The 20,325-nt window shown below is 46.3% G+C and overlaps 1 protein-coding gene across 1 annotated transcript in view; it reads right to left on the reverse strand.

The window, feature by feature from the left end:
* Nucleotides 1-1,039: 1,039 nt before the first annotated feature.
* NIBAN2 (niban apoptosis regulator 2) overlaps nt 1,040-20,325 on the reverse strand; it is a 95,104-nt gene continuing 75,818 nt past the window's right edge. Inside the window, exons 8-14 of the mRNA XM_060270145.1 lie at nt 16,911-17,073; nt 14,996-15,183; nt 13,713-13,868; nt 10,439-10,555; nt 8,167-8,274; nt 6,474-6,585; nt 1,040-4,775 (exon numbers count right to left, since the gene is read on the reverse strand). Coding sequence (XP_060126128.1) covers nt 4,027-4,775; nt 6,474-6,585; nt 8,167-8,274; nt 10,439-10,555; nt 13,713-13,868; nt 14,996-15,183; nt 16,911-17,073 — 1,593 coding nt within the window. The 3' untranslated portion in view covers nt 1,040-4,026. The remainder of the gene's footprint in view (nt 4,776-6,473; nt 6,586-8,166; nt 8,275-10,438; nt 10,556-13,712; nt 13,869-14,995; nt 15,184-16,910; nt 17,074-20,325) is intronic.

Genomic DNA, 20,325 nt, shown 5'->3' on the forward strand with positions numbered 1-20,325 from the left:
ACAGTTGCAGCGCCTGCCGTGGCTGTAGAGACAAGTTTTGTTGCAGTTGGGGCAGAGGAAGGTGTCCGGCTGTGCTGCCGTGACATTTCTTCTCTCTGTGCTTCTCCCAGCGGTCATTCCTCCTCTGGTCACTGCTGTGGATGCACAACCTGACCATCTTGTCACCAGACACTGCCGTCCTCTGCAAGGGATTCCCACACAGCAGGGTTGATGTTGCCATAGTTCATGTCATGTTTGCAGATATCTTTGTAACACAGAGGTGGTCTGCCAACAACAAATGTTGCTACTTCCCCACCATCTGTTCCCCCATGAATTCCCCCCATGAAAACAGCAGGAAAGAACCGCAGGCCAGGATACCACCCCAAAATTTCTCCCATGATTTTTTGGGTTAAGAGGGCTGCAAATGGATCTTTCGTGCTATGTTCCATTGCTTTTCTGAAAGTACCTTTGTGTTGTGTGAAAGCTCAAATACAATCGGGGGGGGGAGGAATGAACAGCTTCAGAAATGTCAGGGAAATGGGAATAAAATGCAGTGTGAATGCAGACACAGTAAAATCAATTGGAGGCCTATCTGACAAGAGGTTGTGTCTTATCTGTCAAGCACACAAAATTGTTTCCAAGCGTATTTTTTGTCAAGAGCCCAAGAAATGGGAAGGAGGAGGCAGGCTGTACTGATCTTAAATAAATCTAGATTTTATTAATAATATATAAGCCACATTTCCCCCCCTCTTAAACATTTGGTATAAGTTTTGCAATAAAGTATACTGGAAGGAAAAAAAGGTAAAAAGAAGGCAGGCTTTAGTTCCCAAGATTAAGGCACTTTTTGTTTTAAGAAGAGCAGAGAGAGAAAGTGAAGATGAATAGCTAAATAGGTCTCCATCCCCCCCTCCAAAAAAAGAGAAAAACATTCTTAGAGAGACATTAAGGCAATAATGAACAAGCACTTTGAAACTGGCATGGTGCCACAACTGCAGAAAGGTGTGTGTGTGTGTGCGTGCGTGCAGATGTGCGTTTACATGCAAGGCTTGGATCATGGTCATTCACAGCCTTCCCATAGCCCTTTGGAAAAGTGTACAATAGTTCTGCACAGCCTTTGGTGGGCTTGCACCCTACCCACTCCCTCTAACTTTAATGGAAGCCAGCTGCCCCATTGGCCTTCACTGTTTTCATTCTAAAATGTCATTCTGTCACCCCCTTAACTAAAACACATACAAATGTACCCATGTCCATTTGCTTCCCTGCCCTCCTGCGCCTATAAAAGCATGTTTGATAGCCAAAAGCAATAGCTTGGCCATTGGGGAAGAGGAAACGTGACAGGGATGAGGAACCGGAAGGCCTCCAGGTGTTGATTGCAGTTCCCATCAACCAGTTGGATGGTGGGAGGGCCACAGGTTCTGCCATTCAGTGGGCCCATTCAGTGTTAGAACTTTGGATTTCCCAGATGCTGTTGGACCACAACTCCCATCATCTCCAGTAGGCTTAGCCAACATTCAGGGATGATGGCAGCTGTAGCACAACAACATGCAGAGGTCCAAGACAGAGAAGCATTGTGTCCACTTAGGTTTCTAGAGATCAGCTCCTTCCCATTAGGGCAACTATACACATCAACTTTCCAACCTGTGGTTCCAAACACGTAGCCTTAAAAGGGTAAAGGGACCCCTGACCATTAGGTCCAGTCATGACCGACTCTGGGGTTGCGGCGCTCATCTCACGTTATTGGTCGAGGGAGCCAGTGTACAGCTTCCAGGTCATGTGGCCAGCATGACAAAGCCGCTTCTGGCGAACCAGAGCAGCACATGGAAATGCCATTTACATTCCCGCTGTAGTGGTACCTATTTATCTACTAGCACTTTGACGTGCTTTCAAACTGACAGGTTGGCAGGAGCAGGGACCGAGCAACGGGAGCTCACACCGTCGCGAGGATTCAAACCGCCGACCTTCTGATCAGCAAGCCCTAGGCTCAGTGGTTTAACCCACAGCGCTACCCGCGTCCCTCAAAATAGCCTTAAAGATAAACAATTATTTGGAGGCACAGAGGAAGAGGGAAAGAAGAGTGGACTGGTGGAAAAAAAAACCTTGCCTCTCAAATATACAACACCTGGATATTATCTAGAACAGCCGTCCTGAGGTAGTGCTGTTCCATGGCTAAGGATTGACCGCCCTACACTTTCTGGGATGACTGAAGCTCCTCAAATTTGATTTGCCTCATAAACTAGAGCCTGAGATGCTGAGAAATGAGTGAGTTAACTCTCAGGTAACAGGAACACCCAGCGGTGCATCCAAAGCTACCCTACTCAGAGCAGACTCACTGACATGTGCCCAAGTTCACCATATTATTAATATTATACATTGATTTCACAGAATTGTAGAACTGTAGAGTTGGAAGGCACCCCAAGGGTCATCTAGTCCAACCCCCTGCAATGCAGGAATCTCAGCTAGTGCATCCATGACCAATGACCATCCAACCTCTGCTTTAAAACCTCCAAGGAAGGAGAGTCCACCATCATGTGGAAGGAGACACTCCTACTGTCACACAGCTCTTTCCAACAGAAAGTTCTTCCTGATGTTGGTTTGGGTCCTCTGGATCTGGAGAAAACAAGCTTGCTCCATCCTCCATGTGGCAGCCCTTTAGGCATTTGAAGATGTCTATCATATCTCCTCTCAGTTTCATCTGTACCAGGCTTTATACCCCACCCTTTTCCGTCTATTAATTTCAGTGGGTCTGCCTCCAAGCAAGGACTAAGTTTCGGCACAATCCCTAGAAGCTCCAGGAGGCAATAACCACATTCTTTTTACCTACCAGGGGTAAAAAGAAAAGTGGATATTTTTTGTAAATCCAATAGTGCACGCACGTATGCACACTTTCAATGGGGCAACCCATTGCTATGGCATCCAGTCTGCATTCCCCAACCACCCAGCACCACCAATGAAGAAAGTGTTCTAAAACAAAGCGGGCAAGTTCCCTTATCATTTTCCTTGCCTATAAATTGGGCGCAGAGAGAGGCCTACTCCGAGTAGGATGAGTATTGGATACAAGCCATCACCACTAACACATCTACCCAGTTTCTTGCATTGGTGGTAGACCTACAATATGTATGTTACTTGACCCCCTCCCTGGGCAGGGAAGAAAACTTACTCTGCAGCTTTGCCCTCATCCACATATGTTCACTGCTTTCTGCTACACACTTCCCTCGTTCGGCCTTAACATCCGGTTTCTCTAACCTTCATCTGCATCGTCATTCTCTAGCGAAAAGGGACTCGCTGGCTCTACCTACTAGGCCCTGCAGCTAATATTCCTACCCAGATCCTCAAATCTCTCCAAGTGATGGAGGTTGCAGAACTATACTAGGACATGGCTGTCAGCCCTGGGGAAAAGAGCTGGAGATGCACAGGTGATGAGATTTTCTTACTTGTGAAACAGTTAAAAGAAGATAACTACCCTTAAAAAAATATATAATGATCAGTGGGGCAACGAGACTGGATTAAAAGACAACCAAGTTCCAAGAGAATGAAGGTGGGTTGGAAGAAATGCAGAAAAGCATTTTCTTTATAGTGGAGGGCAAGGAGAAGGGAAGCAGCTGTCACTCTGTTCCTGTACCCCAAACATTCATTGGCATCCAAGGTAAAGTGTCTTTTCAGTAGAATTGGAATGGGGGAAGGAGACCCCTGACGAGCCAATTGTGAACGAAAGGTGCAAAGGAAAGGAAAGGAAAGTGAGGAAGCCAACCTAATTCTAGGTTTACAGAAGCTCAGAAAGGTCAGCATAGTCCCAAGAACTAGAAGAACTGATACTATTTCTGGGGCTCCTCCATCCCATTCCCTGTGCCCCCCCAATACTTCTCTGGATGGACTGAGCACATGCAAATTAAGGAGGCCAAAGAATCAACTTTAGGTGCTTTGCTCTCCCCTCACCCTGCCTTCCTCCCCCCCACACCGCCCCCCACAGGGTCCCCCAATTCCAGTCTGCCTTTGGCATTGACACAGCCAAGAGAGGAACCCTCTTGCATAAGAGGTGGGGCGGCTGTCCTAGAACTGAGTCTGCACCCCTTCGCTGCCTTCTGTAGCCCCATGGCTGTTCTCCACAGAGGATTCCATGCTCGTCTCACAAACTGGGCTCACCACCACTTGTACCCCCGTCTCCTCCCCTGTCTCCTTATCGCTAGACTCAAGGCAGCCCACACAGGACCCTCCGTCGGCAGCCAGGGAAGGCGATTGGGCAGGAGAAGTGGGCATGGAGTCCGTATCCTCCTGCGCCTCCCCCTGGCACTCAGCGGAATGTTTTAGCGTGTGCTTGCCTGTCTCCCCGGTGGTGGCCTCCTCCTCCTTCCCCTCCCTGTGTTTGGGGTCTACTTCGCTCCTCTGGGAAATGGTGCCATTGCCCAGCTGGGCCTCAGCCTTCTCAAGTGGAGCATTGACGCAGAACTCCTTCACCAGCATCGTACGAAGGTCCTTCACGCTGTCAGGGGACCCCTGCACAGGAGGAGAAGGACTGCGGTCCGCCCCCTCGAGCTCCAGCTCAGCTGCACCTGGGGACCCCTCCAGGGAAGTGACCTCGTAGGGCAGGGCCTCTTCGTCAACGTGGATGACTGAAACGACTTGCTTGGCCCGGCGCTGCTTCTCATCTGGTGGGTCTGAGTCCGACTGCTTGCCGAACTCCTCCTCCCAGTTGATGGGTGTCTCCTCACCAAGCAAGTGGAGGTTGGGGTCACTGTTGTGCATCACGATGCTATCGCGGTACAGGTTGTGCTTCCGCTGCACTGCTGCCTCCTTGACAGCTGAAAGGTGGAAAGGAGCATGTAAGAGTAAGGTAAATGATTGGTTACAATACCATCAAATCAATGAAATGTATAAAATGGATAAAAAAGTTGGTTTTCAAATGAAAAAGTCTAAATTGGAAACGGAATTGTTAGATTCAAAAAGTAAGAATTTATCAAAAATGTATAATTTATTACTGGAATGGCATAGAAAAGATGAGCAAACAAAATGTGTAATGATTAAATGGGCAAATGATGTAGGACATAATATTATGGTGGAAGATTGGGAAAGGTTATGGAAGTATAATATGAGATTTACCACGTGTTCAGTTTTAAAAGAAAATTGGATGAAAATGACGTATAGATGGTATCTGACCCCGGTAAAGCTTGCAAAGATTTATCATAAACAAGATAATAAATGTTGGAAATGTAAAAGGCAAGAAGGAACTTTCTTCCACATGTGGTGGACGTGCCCCCAAGTGAGAGACTTCTGGGAAAAGATTTATAATGAATTGAAAAAAGTGTTGAAAAACACCTTTGCTAAAAAACCAGAGGCCTTCTTACTTGGGATAACGGGATATGAAATACCTAGGAAGGATGTTACTTTCTTTTTATATGCCACAACAGCTGCAAGAATTCTACTTGCAAAGAATTGGAAGAAGGAAGAATTACCAACAGTGGATGATTGGCAGAAGAAGTTGATAGAATATATGGAACTGTCTGAGTTGACCGGGAGACTCCGGGACCGGAGTGAAGAAGCAACGGAAGAAGATTGGAAGAAATTCAAAATTTATTTAAAGAATAAGTGTATAGTAGATTAGAAATAAGGGAAGTGAGGGAGAAAAATTAAAGGTTGTAGATAATATAACGGCAAGGGATAAGTACAGTTAGAAATAAGGATTTTATTTTTAATTTTATTGAGAAGTAAGATTTACATAGAATATAAAAGGATAAGATGTAAAAGATAGAAAATAAGGGAATATTAAGTAATAAGTAGAATTTATATAAGATTTAGACTTTACTACAGAAGTGATGTAAAGAATCGCAGAAGGGGAGGGAACGAGGAAATCATTAGATTGGAGATAAGTTTTATAAGTTAGAATTTTTGTTTTCTTTTTGTAATTTTTGTATTGTGGTATTTTTTTGTATTTTGCTTTTGTTTTTATATTGTTTTTTTCTTTTTCTTTTTTCTCTCTGTTGTGTGGGTGTGTATGCCTTGTTGTTTCAGAAAATTCTTAATAAATATATTTAAAAAAAGAAAAGAAAGGAGCATGTAATAGGACAATGCATAAGGCTACATTCACACCAGGCATTGTGCAATGATACCACTTTAAGCAGTCATATCTTCCCTCCAAAGAATTATGAGGGCTGTAGTTTGTTGATGGTGCTGAGAATTGTTAAGAGGCCCCCTATTCCCCTCATACCGTAGATCTACAGTTCCTAGGGGTTCCCTGGGAATAACAATATACTGTTAAACCACACTAGGAATTGTAGCACAGTGGTGTCTCGGATAGAAATCTTTCCTCCCAGTGATGTGGTGGGTGATGGGGGAGTACCTGCATCATTTGGTGTGAAGCCAGACCCTCCCCATGGTGGCTATTCTCTGACTGGCACCCATGGTCCCCTCCCACAACTCCAAATGGCCCAAAAACAGTCAGCGACCACTTCAATAGAATAGTAACATCCCCCATGAGGAGGGCATTCGCTCCTCGACCTTACCCATCATGATGTCTTTCATGACAGATTGCAATACCACCTCTTCGTAGGTGTTCTCCACCAGGATGAAACGGGCAAAATCCTCAAAAATCAGTTCCTGGAATCTTGAGAGGTCCTGCCATGGGAGAAAGAAAGAAAAGTATCGGGAATGAACAACAGAAAAAGGGAAAAACAAGGAATGGGTGGGGGAGGAAGACCCACACTCAACAAAACGAAGTGAAGAACAGAATTGACTGGGAAAGAGACTCTCTAATAACAGTAGCCCGAACCATTATTTTAATTAATTTTCTTTCTTTCTTTCTTTCTTTCTTTCTTTCTTTCTTTCTTTCTTTCTTTCTTTCTTTCTTTCTTTCCTTCCTTCCTTCCTTCCTTCCTTCCTTCCTTCCTTCCTTCCTTCCTTCCTTCCTTCCTTCTTTCCTTCTTTCCTTCTTTCCTTCTTTCTGTAGTATATTTGCTTAAAAAAATTACGAAAGTTTTTCTGCCGGACAAAATTGCCCAAGCAAAGTGCAACCTGAAGAACCTTATAGACAAGAGTTGGTTTCCTGTTGTTGTTGTTTTAAAAATTTGTGCAAAACATTTACACAACAACCAGCAAAAGGAAACCAGTGGCTTCTCCAGATGTTGCTGAACTCCAATCCCACCAGCCCCAGTTAGGGATGGTGAGAGTTGCTGCCTGGTGGAGGCTGCTCCACTAGCACTTACTTGCAGGATCACATTATCCCATAAGCACCCACTCTGCCTCAGCCTGTAGTCTGTGTGACGCTAATATCCTGCACTTGTAAAAAATTGATCTTTTAGTGCAGCAGCACCCACACTTTGGAACTCCCTGCCTTTTAACATCTGGTAGGCTCCTTCACAGTATAGTGGTACCTCGGTTTATGAACACAATTGGTTCCGGAAGTCTGTTCATAAACTGAAGCGTTCATAAACTGAAGCGAACTTTCCCATTGAAATTAATGGAAAGTGGATTAATCCGTTCCAGACGGGTCCGCGGAGTACTCAACCTGAAGCATACTTAACCCGAAGCATGGGTGTAACTGGTTCTGGAAGTCTGTTCATAAACTGAAGTGTTCATAAACTGAAGCGAACTTTCCCATTGAAAGTAATGGAAAGTGAATTAATCCGTTCCAGATGGGTCCGCAGCGTTCGTAAACCGAAAATTCGTAAACCGAGGTGTTCATAAACCGAGGTTCCACTGTAGTCTTTTCAGAGCCTGCTGAATGTACTTTCCTTTGGGCAAACTTATTCATGACATGTGGAAGCTGCTGTTTATTTTAATATGGCTGTAGCTTATTGCTGATTTTATTATTTTCAAATGTTTTGAATACATGCTTATTCCCCCCCCTTTTTTTACTAGTAAGAATTGGTTATCAGCAGATTGTCAGGTATTGTGGAGAGCTTTGCAGATGCTCTGATCAGCTATGATGGCAAACTGCCCTTTAAGCTAAGCAAGATCATTGTCTGCCACACCCTGGCATCATCTAGGATGTCAAGTGCAGAACAGGAAGGCATGGCGTGGCCCAAATTATCTCGTGGGCCAATTGAGGAGACATGGTAGGCCGAATGAGGCCCACATGCCAGAGGTTCTTCCTCCCGGCCATGATGCTAGCACACTCCTTCTAGAAGTGAGGCTTTGCTTGCCCTTGTATGTGCATGTGTATGCTTGTCCCTCTTCCTGTTGGGGGCTTGTGCTTACCCCTTTGCAAGTGGGGGCCAGCTTCTTCAGCAGGAAGGGAATGGTGATCTGGAGCAGGGCCTCCCGGAAGAACTTCTTCCTTACAGTGCTGCTGTCATAGTCGTATTTCTGCAGGGAGGAGAGAAAAGAAGGGGCAGAGAGCCATACCACAGACCAGGAGATGAGACAGAGGGAAGGGACTTAAACCATGTCAGAGAAGAGTGGTCTGCCTAACCTCAGACCTAGAGGTACAACCTACCAAGCCTTGCTATCTGGGCCTAGGGGAGCCATAACAACTCAGCCACCCCCCTCTCCCAGACCAACCCCTTTACTGCCCCTGCTTGCCCCCTTCCTTGAGGGTCTCTGCCTGGCTGCAATGTGTCATCAAACTCTTACCATGCCTCTTGCTTGTCTGGGTGGCAGGTAGAGAGGGGTGAATGTAGAAACTAGCCTGCTGTGCAAAGTGAAAGTTTGAATCCATTGCCCTGTCCACTTTTTCCCTCTGGCTCTGCCCTCCACTGGCTCTGCCCTCCTACAAAGTTGCCCAGAAGGAATGCCTTCCTTGGGGTGAAAACATTTCCACAACATGTAACCAAATGGGTACAGCAGATGGTTTCAGGCAGGTGTTGGAAGGCAACAGCCAGCTTTCCTTTTAAATCTGTCTTGACGAAAGAGGCAGCACTTGAAATAGTGCAAAAATGGCACCTGCCGCCTCTACGGATATTTCATATTAGCACCTCCTACTCACTAAACTGTTGGAGAGGCTGTGGAATAACACATGCAGTGGGTGCGTGGGAAATTGGCTTGGTTCTGGGAGGTAGTATTTGTCCAAAATAAAAGCCATTACTGGACAAAATGCCTCTAAATTTCCAGAGGTGGTGCTTCCCAATCTTTTCATGACAAGTGATATTCACTTACAGCTGTAATGTCTGGACCAGGCATCCCCAAACTTCAGCCCTCCAGATGTTTTGGACTACAATTCCCACCATCCCTGATCACTGGTCCTCTTAGCTAGGGATCGTGGCAGTTGTAGGCCAAAACATCTGGAGGGCCGCAGTTTGGGGATGCCTGGTCTAGACTCTAGCAAGTGCTTCTCTACTAGTGGTCAGGCTTGTAATAGCAAAATACTTAAAAGGGTGTTTCTCCGACAAATCGGTACAATGATGTATGGCAAATAGCACTTGTGGGGAAATTGAATAATAAAATAAAATTGACATGAGGCATGAAGCACAGAGAATCTTTCATTGGCACAGATTTGTTGTAAAAGCTAAAGGGACCCCTGACCGTTAGGTCCAGTAGCGGACGACTCTGGGGCTGCAGCACTCATCTTGCGTTATTGGCAGAGGGAGCTTCCAGGTCATGTGGCCAGCATAAGTAAGCCTCTTCTGGAGAACCAGAGCAGCGCACGGAAATGCTGTTTACATTCCCGCCGGAGTGGTACCTATTTATCTACTTGTACTTCGTGCTTTCGAACTGCTAGGTTGGCAGGAGCTGGGACCGAGCAAAGGGAGCTCACCCCATCGTGGGAACCACCGACCTTCTGATCGGCAAGCCCTAGGCTCTGTGGTTTAACCCACAGCGAAAACAAGAGGTATTTTATAACTTTAGAAAACTTTTGCTAGTGAGACGAGGTAGTTAAGAGTGTCAGACTAGGACATGGAGGATCAGGGTTTAAATTCCTACACAACCATGGAGCTCAGTGGGTGACCTTGTTGTGAGGATAAAATGGGGAGGAGAACTATGTATACCACCTTGAACTCTTGGAGGAAAGGTGGGATAAATAAGTGATAAATAAAATGTAATGAAATTTTAAAAAATACACTGTTTATCTCCGTATGTACAAATGGTTGACTGGGATAGGAACTTACTATGCTATTTGGATGCTATTCTGCATGCATCCCCTGAACACCATCTTCTTGGGTTAGGGTGTGATATTTTATTACTTGTGTGTACAATGTTGTTAAATGTCATAAAAAACTTAATGAACAAAATAAGAATGTATGTAAAAAGGAAAGAAAACATTTTTTCCCCATTCCTGACTGTGGCTTGATAGGCTACCAACAGTTCTCAACCAGGACAGCTCAGTCAGCAGACAATGAGACACTTAATTTCAGGGTTGTGGGTTCAAGTCCCACATTGGGCAAAATATTCATGCATTGCAGGGGGTTGGACTAGATGGCCCCTTGAGGACCCTTCGAACTACATTTCTATGATTCTATTTGCTTCTTCCAGAAGCCAGCCTGGCAGGTCTGATCTGGTGCAAATGGACCCAAAGCTTGGCAGGCAGGCTCACCTTAAGCACCCGCTCCAGGATACGCTGAATGGTTTTGCAGAGCTCATCTTTGTCTGGCGATTTCCCCACCTCCTGGTGAAGGAGCGTCTCAAAGGTGTAGACGGTATCGTCCATTTGCTGCAACACCCAAAAACAACAAGTAACCGTTTATTTAAAAGATATAAAACACTGAATCATGTTGCTTAGAAGACCGCTGGCTTTGGAATAACAGTTTTAAACCCTGGTTTGCTTGGGGCTCTGCCTCTACAGACCTCCTTGCTGAAGTGTCATTAACACTTGATGGAGAAGCACTATGACATTCTACAGGTGGTAGGATTTGATAGCTTAGCCGCAAAAAAACAAAAAAAACCCTTCTGAAATTAAAATAAGCGTCACAATCATGCTCTTAAACCTTTCAATTGTGTAATTTTATAGCATGCCTAAGTTCATTTGGATGACATTGTTGTTTTTGATTTGAATTATTAGATGGAAGAAAGAGAAACCAAACTGCACATAAACAAAAAAACTTAATTACAGGTAGCTAGCCGTGTTGGTCTGAGTCGAAACAAAATAAAAAAATTCTTTTAGTAGCACTTTAAAGACCAACTAAGTTTTTATTTTGGTATGAGCTTTCGTGTGCATGCACACTTCATCAGATACCTTTAAATATTATTAGTTACAGGTAGGTAGCCGTGTTGATCTGATGTAGCCAAAACAAAAAATAATTCCCCCCCCTTCCAGTAGCACCTTAGAGGTCTCTAAGGTGCTACTGGAAGGAAATTTTTTTATTTATTTTTTGTTTCAAAAAACTTAAAGAGAATGTATGGCTTGTAAAACATGTACAAATCATCCTGGCCACTAGAGGGCAGTGGTGGCAATTCCCTGCCCAAACAGGGTCACAGAGAAGACCTATTGCGCTAGGCTGAAAATTTCTTCAACAGCAAAGTAACCCAAATGGTGCTTTTACAACAAAGAAGCACACAAACATCACTGGAGGCCCTGTGATTAAATTAAGTAAAGGTTTAGCTCTCCTTGTTTAAAAACGGCAACGCTCTGGGACACCTAGTGAAGTTGGGTGGCAATAGTACTAAGGGCTACTTTCTCAACTCGGTTGATTCATCTGATGGGGGTGGGAGCTGAGTGAATCCCTCCCTTTTGGGGGCAATTGGGGTAAAAGGTTCAATGGGGGCGGGGAGATTCAGAACAATGGGCTCCATCCACTGCAAGTCCTACACAGTTTTGACATTAATGGGTCCACTTTGCGTGGAATGAAGGTTGGTGGTTCGAATCCCTGCAACGGGCTGAGCTCCCGTTGCTCTGTCCCTGCTCCTGCGATAGGTGCTGCATAATACTTGTTCCACACTCCAAATAAATCAGTCTTATAGTGTGGCGGCACCTATTGTACACTCCCTGCCTATTGATATTAGGCCTTTGCTATATTCTTTTTGGGACACGGGTGGCGCTGTGGTCTAAACCACAGAGCCTAGGGCTTGCTGATCGGAAGGTTGGCAGTTCAAATCCCCACAACGGGGTGAGCTCCTTTTGCTTGGTCCCAGCTCCTGCCCACCTAGCAGTTCGAAAGCATGTCAAAGCACAAGTAGATAAATAGGTACTGCTCCAGCGGGAAGGTAAACGGCGTTTCTGTGTGCTGCTCTGGTTCGCCAGAAGCGGCTTTGTCATGCTGGCCACATGACCTGGAAGCTGTACGCCGGTTCCCTCGGCCAATAACGCGAGATGAGCACGCAACCCCAGAGTTGGTCACGACTGGACCTAATGGTCAGGGGTCCCTTTACCTTTACCTAACCTACTGAAAAAGGGATGCGGGTGGCGCTGTGGGTTAAACCACAGAGCCTAGACCAGAAGGTCGGCGGTTCGAATCCCCACAACGGGGTGAGCTCCTGTTGCTTGGTCCCAGCTCCTGCCAACCTAGCAGTTCGAAAGCACATCAAAATGCAAGTAGATAAATAGGTACCCCTCCAGCGGGAAGGTAAACGCCGTTTCCGTGTGCTGCTCTGGTTCGCCAGAAGTGGCTTTGTCATGCTGGCCACATGACCTGGAATCTGTACGCCAGCTCCCTCAGCCAATAACACAAGATGAGTGCCGCAACCCCAGAGTCAGTCACGACTGGACCTAATGGTCTGGGGTCCCTTTACCTTTAACCTACTGAAAATGATGAAGAACTGAAAAGTTGAAGAATCTGAGATGGAACAATCTTGTTTTCTGCTCCAGAGGGAAGGACCCAAACCAAATTATTCAAATCAGAGGAAAGAAGATTTCGACTAAACAGTAGGAAGAACTTTCTGATGGTAAGAGCTGTTCAAAAGTGGAATGGACTCCCCTCCATTAGAGGTTTTTCAACAGAGGTTGGATGACTATCTGTCATGGATTCTTGAGCTGTGATTCCTGCATTACAGGGGGTTGGACTAGATGACGCTTGGGGGTTCCTTCCAACTCTACAATTTTATGATTCTCAGTTAGTCCAGTTCATTAACAAGTATGGGGTGGGTACCAACATGGCTTCAAAGGAACAATTAAGAGCTTTCAGTGAGCTCACAATTGTTCCTTTGCTGGGGGGGGGGGGAACCAAAAGCACCAGCACCAGGAGCAACAAGAGGCTGGCCTTCTAAAATGAAGGGGGGGGGAGGCTCAATTATATCAGTGGTTTCTTCCTGCTTCTTAAGTAAGCTGCGGTGTCTTCTAAGAGGCTCAATAAATCATTGTGATGTCAGGGGATTCACTGCTGGGAAGTCACACCCACCAGCCAAATTTGGCCCACAAAGTATTGGGCAGGCATAGGCAAACTTGGCCCTCCAGATGTTTTGGGACTACAATTCCTATCATCCCTGACCACTGGTCCTGTTAGCTAGCGATCATGGGAGTTGTAGTCCCCAAAACATCTGGAGGGCCGGGTTTGCCTGTGCCTGCATTAGGGTATATGCGAGTCTGGCCCACTGGGTAGAAAGATTAAAAAGTTGCACACCACCCCCCTGACCATATGCAAATCTAGACAGTAACAGGAATGTGATGCTATTTTTGCATGCCTGCAAATACGTATTGAGTTCTCGAATGTAGTCTCACTCTACAAAGAGTCACATCCATTGCTCCACCCACTTTGATTGCCAGTCCCACCTACGGTACCACCAACACATAGCCTCTGGAATGTGACTCTTGGGGTGAAATAAATATGTCCTCCCCTTTGAATCCTGGGATCCAAAGAGCTGTTTGCAAGCTTGCCAGAGACCGTCAACGAGGCTGGCTTTTAGTCCAATGTCCAATCTGGCAAGGTAGTCCCTACCTGTCTCATCAGGATCTGGGCCCGCTGCTTAAACACAGAGGCGCTGGAGACGTCAAACCTCTGCTGCAGCCCTTCCAGCTTCAACTGGTCCATCTTCTCATAGCAGGGCTGCATCTTGACTGGGTGGAAAGCCAGCTGGGAAAGGTTCTCCATGTACTGGAGGAGCGGGGAAAGGAAAAATGTATTATTACTACTACTACTACTATTACTACTGATTACTACTGCTGCTAGAGGCTTCTGTCCCTGCTTACTCTGCTCACCAACACTAACCCCATTGCCACCCCCTTTCCCCCACCCACCCCCTCCCTTTACGCCTTACCCACCCCCTGGCCTATCCCCTCACAGCTTGCCCAAACTCCCCTTCCCCTCCTCTCACCTCTTCTCCCAGCTCACCGAAAGCCCCACCCCTTTTAAAGGAGGGTGAGGGGCTTCAGAGAGTGGTTTAGCAAACTGCTCTCTGAAGTGCCTCCCCCCACCTCCATTAAACAGTTCACCAGGGCCACCTGCGTCCCACACTGCTGCTCACTCACCTGCCTACCATACTGCAACAATGATGACAGCCTTACATTTTTATGTATATAGAAGGATTTGTATTATTCTGACTACCACAGCCACTTATTAGTGCTTTCCTCAAAAAAGTAACCCAAAGAGGCTTACAAATACTATATGAAACCAAATATAGCAAATGCAACCTTTAAAAGAATCCCACATCTATTCAAATACAGTCATACCTCGGTTTAAGTACGCTTCGGTTTGAGTACTTTCAGTTTAAGTACTCCACGGACCCGTCTGGAATGGATTAATCCACTTTCCGTTACTTCCAATGGGAAAGTTCGCTTCAGGTTAAGTACGCTTCAGTTTAAGTACTCCACGGACCCGTCTGGAATGGATTAATCCACTTTCCCTTACTTTCAATGGGAAAGTTCGCTTCAGGTTAAGTACGCTTCAGGTTGAGTACTCCGTGGACCCGTCTGGAATGGATTAATCCACTTTCCCTTACTTTCAATGGGAAAGTTCGCTTCAGGTTAAGTACAGACTTCCGGAACCAACTGTGTACTTAAACCGAGCTACCACTGTAGTTATTACAGATACTGTCCGACTAAAACAGGCTACAGGTACTTGAAACCCTTCAAATTAACGGCTTAAAGCTAGGGTAAAAAAGAAAATAACTAATTTCCAGGTCCTTTTGCTGAAGTCTGAGGAGCCTTATGCTGAAGGCCCTCCCCTACATCGCTTGCCCCAACCCTAAATTTCCTCTTTTGCCACCAAGACCTCTAGCTTACCTCCCCCATTTTCTCCATTCCCCCTTCGTTGAGGATGTTCATATTCATGTCGGTCACCTCCTTGAAGAAGACTTCCCGCACCTCGGCAAAGCCCTGGCTGGTGGGGATCATAAGCGCCTCCAGGATGGAAGGGATGTAAGGCTGGACGTGGTTCCGAACACAGACCTCTGCTTTGGAGAAGACTGTGGCTGGTTGAAAAAGCATCAGGGAGGTTAGAACTGCCTCCACAACCTTGCACCCCAGATCTGGACACCTGCACAGGCAGCTAGCGAACACCGTACGATCGATCATACAGATATCAACCAGAGTTGGAAAATGCATCTAAAAGTCATTTAGCCCATGGGTAGGCAAACTAAGGCCCGGGGGCTGGATAGGGCCCAATAGCCTTCTAAATCCAGAATCAGAGTGTTTTTACATGAGTAGAATGTGTCCTTTTATTTGTTGAATGGGTTATTTGTGGGGCATAGGAATTCGTTCATTTCCCCCCCCCCAAAAAAAAATATAGTCCGGCCCACCACATGGTCTGAGGGACAGTGGACTGGCTCCCTGCTGAAAAAAGTTTACTGACCCCTGAATTCTAGCCCAATCCCTGATGTTGCAGAAAACCCACGGATAGGTGCTCTAAAACCATTAACCAAGGAGATGCTGCCACCTGTGGTTCTCCAAGGGTATAGCGTGCTCCACATTGGTGTGGCAGGAGTGGGTGGCAAGTGTGGTGGGAAGATTCAAGGACAACCAAAGAAGCATTTAAATATTCCAGGGTAGTATAGTGCAGCAGGGACCCAGGTGGTGCTGTGGGTTAAACCACTGAGCCTAGGGCTTGCTGATCAGAAGGTCAGCGGTTCGAATCCCTGTGACGGGGTGAGCTCCCGTTGCTCGGTCCCAGCTCCTGCCAACGTCAAAATGCAAGTAGATAAATAGGAACTGCTACAGCGGGAAGGTAAACGACGTTTCCGTGTGCTGCTCTGGTTCGCCAGAAGTGGCTTTGTCATGCTGGCCACATGACCTGGAAGCTATACGCCGGCTCCCTCGGCCAATAATGCTAGATGAGCGCGCAACCCCAGAGTCGGTCACGACTGGAACTAATGGTCAGGGGTCCCTTTACCTTTACCTAGTATAGTGCAGCAACTACTTTGTGCAGGGGATCCATCCCCGGCCACTGCGCATGTTAGCGGAGCATGCCTAAGCACCCCTGCCACCATTCTGCCCTCTTCCGGGATCAAAAGGACCTGTATGTTGATGATCATGTGCCAATTGGACATGCTAAAATGGTTTCCGACTGTGTAGTACAGTATCAAAAAATATTATTTTCATATGCACAATATGGATAAGTATCTTTTCAAAATGAGATCAAGAGCATCAAGTGACAATGAGGACAACCCTAATTGTGTTTTCCAATGTCTCAAAAAGAAAAAGAAAAAAACAACCTCTTGTGTGACACAAGGAAAAAAATATTCTTAAAGTGTAGCCCAGAGCAAAAGCTTTTGAGAACCACTAGTCTAACAGTTTGAAGATGTCTCAGGCTAAACCAGACAGCTGGTCCCTCTACCTCAGTATTGTCTACACTAATTGGCAGCAGCACTCCATGATTTCAAAACGAGGTCTCTTCCAACCCCCCCTGGAGATGCCAGGGATTGAACCAGGACATTCTGCGTGCAAAGCCAATGTTCTACAACCAAGCTACATCCCTTCCCTTCATAAGATGCTGCTATACACTGACTCAGGCTGTTGGTCCATTTAATTCAGTGTTGCCTACACTGGCTGGCACCTGCTGGGTTTCAGACTGGAGTCTTTCCCAGCCCTTACTGGACATGCCATTGGGGATTGAACTTTGGACCTCCTGCCTGAGAAGCAGGGGCTCTGCCCTGAGCCACGGCCCTTTCCACAAAGCAAAGGGTCTCTCTCCATCCCCTACCTCGGATTTTGCTGGCCAGGTGCTCCTTCGATTGGATGATCTGATCCATATCTGTGCGGATGGTGCTGGTCATCCCAGGCTTCTCAACCTCGCATTTAACCACAGCATCGTCATACTGGGCTTTTGTCTGGTCGTAGACCATCCTGTACACAGCGTCAGAGACCTAGGAAAAGATGGGGAAGGGTATTTTTGGGATAAGATGGCAGGGAGTCCATCCTTCTTTAGTGAGCCACCGAAAGAGAGACAACTCCTCCTCCTCCTCCAACCATCTAGCTGGGTTGCCCCAGCCACTCTGGGCAGCTTCCAACACATAATTAAACATCAAGCTTATTGCAGCAAGGGTAAGATATGCCCTGCAGCTCGCAACAGAACACGTCTACATGCGCAGGGGTGGGGGGGATTAGAATGACTTGTTCTATGGGAAAAAACCAAAAACAGAGAGAAAGTTAAAAGACTTTCACTCTGGGATTTGTATTTAGAATTGTTTGCAAAAGCCCACCAGGCTTTGTGGGAACCTATTCCCCCCCATTTCTTTCTCCTTCCCTCCCCCATCCGAACACCTACTACCTCTTTTTAAATTTGTACAAATAGTATTTACTTTAAGCGTATGATACTGCCCTACAAATTGCTGTGATCCCTTGCTGATCTTTCTCTGCCCCATTCTATTGATCATATCAATTTGTTCTTAAGGAAAAGCAAAAATAAAATGAGAAGCTGTTAAAAGTTGAGATAAAAAAATGTGCACTCGAGGAATCTAAATTCTGTGCCGCTTAATTGGAGCAGACCAGGCCACACAAATCTCTACCATTTGCATGGTTTTATACTCCTTTCCTTAGAACAGGAGCAGAAACCTGTGGCCCATCCATTGCTCTTGGACTCCAATTCTCATCTGCCCCAGCCAACATGGCTAATGGCCAGGGATGATGGGGACTGAAGTCAAGCAAGATATTGAGGGCCACAAGTCCTACATCCCTTCTGCAAAGCAACGCATATTTCCCCCACCGCTAGAATGAAAGGGAAAAAAACAGTGGCATAATAGCAGGTCCTGAAATGTCACCTAAACTCTCACGCTCTCATTATGAAAGGATTTTTATTTGCGTGCATAACAAAAAGAGAGAGGAGGGGGAAAAAACCAAAACCTTGCCAGCTATTATTAACAATAAGGCTGCATTGCAGAGAGTTGAACAAGACCCCCCGTAGTCCCCTCCAACTCTGATTCTGTGATCTATGACTATTCCATAAATTAAAATTTCAGTGTTAACAAACACTGCCCACAAGCCCTGCTCAGCTGCTCTGTTGCATTTTTTTAGCTGCACTTTCAAGGACATTTACACAAACTTTCATAAGGACTAGAAACTTGAATATAGATATAGACAGTGCTTTTTTCTGGAGACACTCAAGAGTACACAGTACTGGCATCTTTTTTTCTAGAATTATCCAATTATCGCCCTGTTTCAAATCTTCCATACTTGGGTAAGATAATTGAAAGAGCGGTTGCCGAACAGCTCGGTAGGTTTCTGGATGAAACATTGGCTTTAGATCCATTCCAGTCCGGCTTTCGTCCCGGCCACGGGACCGAGACAGCACTGGTCGCCCTAACAGATGACCTCCGTAAACAGCTGGATCAAGGCGGGTCGGGGCTGCTGATTCTTCTAGATCTGTCAGCCGCCTTCGACATGGTCGATTATGAGCTTTTAGACCACCGCCTTGCCGACGTGGGGATTCAGGGTACAGTCCAACAATGGCTGCGTTCCTTTATCTCAGGTCGGGGACAGAGGGTGGCGCTAGGGAGGGGGTTGTCACTGCGGCACTCCTTGGTGTGTGGAGTCCCGCAAGGTGCAATCCTTTCCCCAATGCTTTTTATTATCTTCATGCGCCCCCTTGCCCAGATTGTCCGGAGTTTTGGGCTGGGTTGTCATCAATATGCTGATGACACCCAGATTTATCTGTTGATGGATGACCGTCCTGCCTCGGCCCCGGACATATTGACCAAGTGCCTGGAAGCTGTTGCTGGATGGCTACGTGGGAGTCGGCTGAAGCTAAATCCTTCGAAGACAGAGGTCCTCTGGCTGGGTCGGGATGACATGGGGCGGGGGGGCCAACTTCCATCTTTCGCTGGGGCCCAATTAGTGTCAGCCCCTTCTGTCAAGAGCTTGGGGGTAACCTTGGATGCCTCCCTTTCCATGGAGGCACAGGTTGCAACCACAGCCAAGGTGGCATTTTTCCATCTCCGCCGCATTAAGCAGTTGGTCCCCTATCTCTCTCAACCTGATCTAGCCACAGTGATCCATGCGATGGTCACCTCTAGGCTTGATTATTGTAATTCGCTCTACGCGGGGCTGCCCTTGAAACTGACCCAGAAACTCCAGCGGGTGCAGAATGCCGCGGCGAGGCTCCTTACGGGGTCCCGGCTGCGGGATCATATTCATCCAGTGCTTTACCAACTGCACTGGCTCCCGGTGGAGTACAGGATCAGGTTCAAGGTGCTGGTTTTGACCTTTAAAGCCTTATGCGGCTTAGGACCCTCGTACCTACGGGACCGCCTCTCCCGGTATGACCCACAGAGGACATTACGGTCCACAAATAATAACATATTGGAGATCCCGAGTCACAAGGTGGCTAGGCTGGCCTCGACCAGGACCAGGGCCTTCTCAGTACTGGCCCCGACCTGGTGGAACGCTCTGTCCCAGGAGACTAGGGCCCTGCGGGATTTGTCATCTTTTCGTAGGGCCTGCAAGACAGAGCTGTTTCGTTTGGCCTTCGGACTGACGCAGTCTGACCCCACGGTTACCCTCCCCTAAGGTTTTATTTATAATGGTTTTATCTTATTCGTAGATTTTTAATTTTAAAATTGAATTTTAACATTGTATTATTCTGTTGTTTTAACTGAAATGTTTCTTTTATATTTGTGTTGATATTATTTGTTGTTAGCCGCCCTGAGCCCGGTCTTGACTGGGAAGGGCGGGGTATAAATAAAAATTATTATTATTATTATTATTATTAGAAGAAAAGCACTGGACACACACGGACACACAACACACACATAGACAGGTACATGAAGAATGCTGAGATGTACAGGAAGATTAATTCTGAGCCCGATTATAAATTCCTGGGGCTTCTCCCGGCACAGAATCACATGGCACACCTGCAACCCTACATATAAATAAGGAATTATTAAGAAATTTGGAGCAGGTACATGCGAAAGGGGTCTTATTTCTTTTTTTTACTCTTCCACACAGGGCTCCGGTGTGCTGGAGGGAATGTCCTCATTATACTGCAGTGTTTGGAAGGCAGCCACCGGCAGCTGAGTATTTGTTTAAAAGGGAGTTTTCTGCCAATCTATTTTTAAAAATGCCTCACAAGGAAATATTTATCCTGGTTTTTCAAACAGTATATGTATTTTCTTCCCACCCGA

Source organism: Zootoca vivipara, chromosome Z, assembly GCF_963506605.1.
Source record: "Zootoca vivipara chromosome Z, rZooViv1.1, whole genome shotgun sequence".
Lineage (NCBI taxonomy): Eukaryota > Metazoa > Chordata > Lepidosauria > Squamata > Lacertidae > Zootoca > Zootoca vivipara.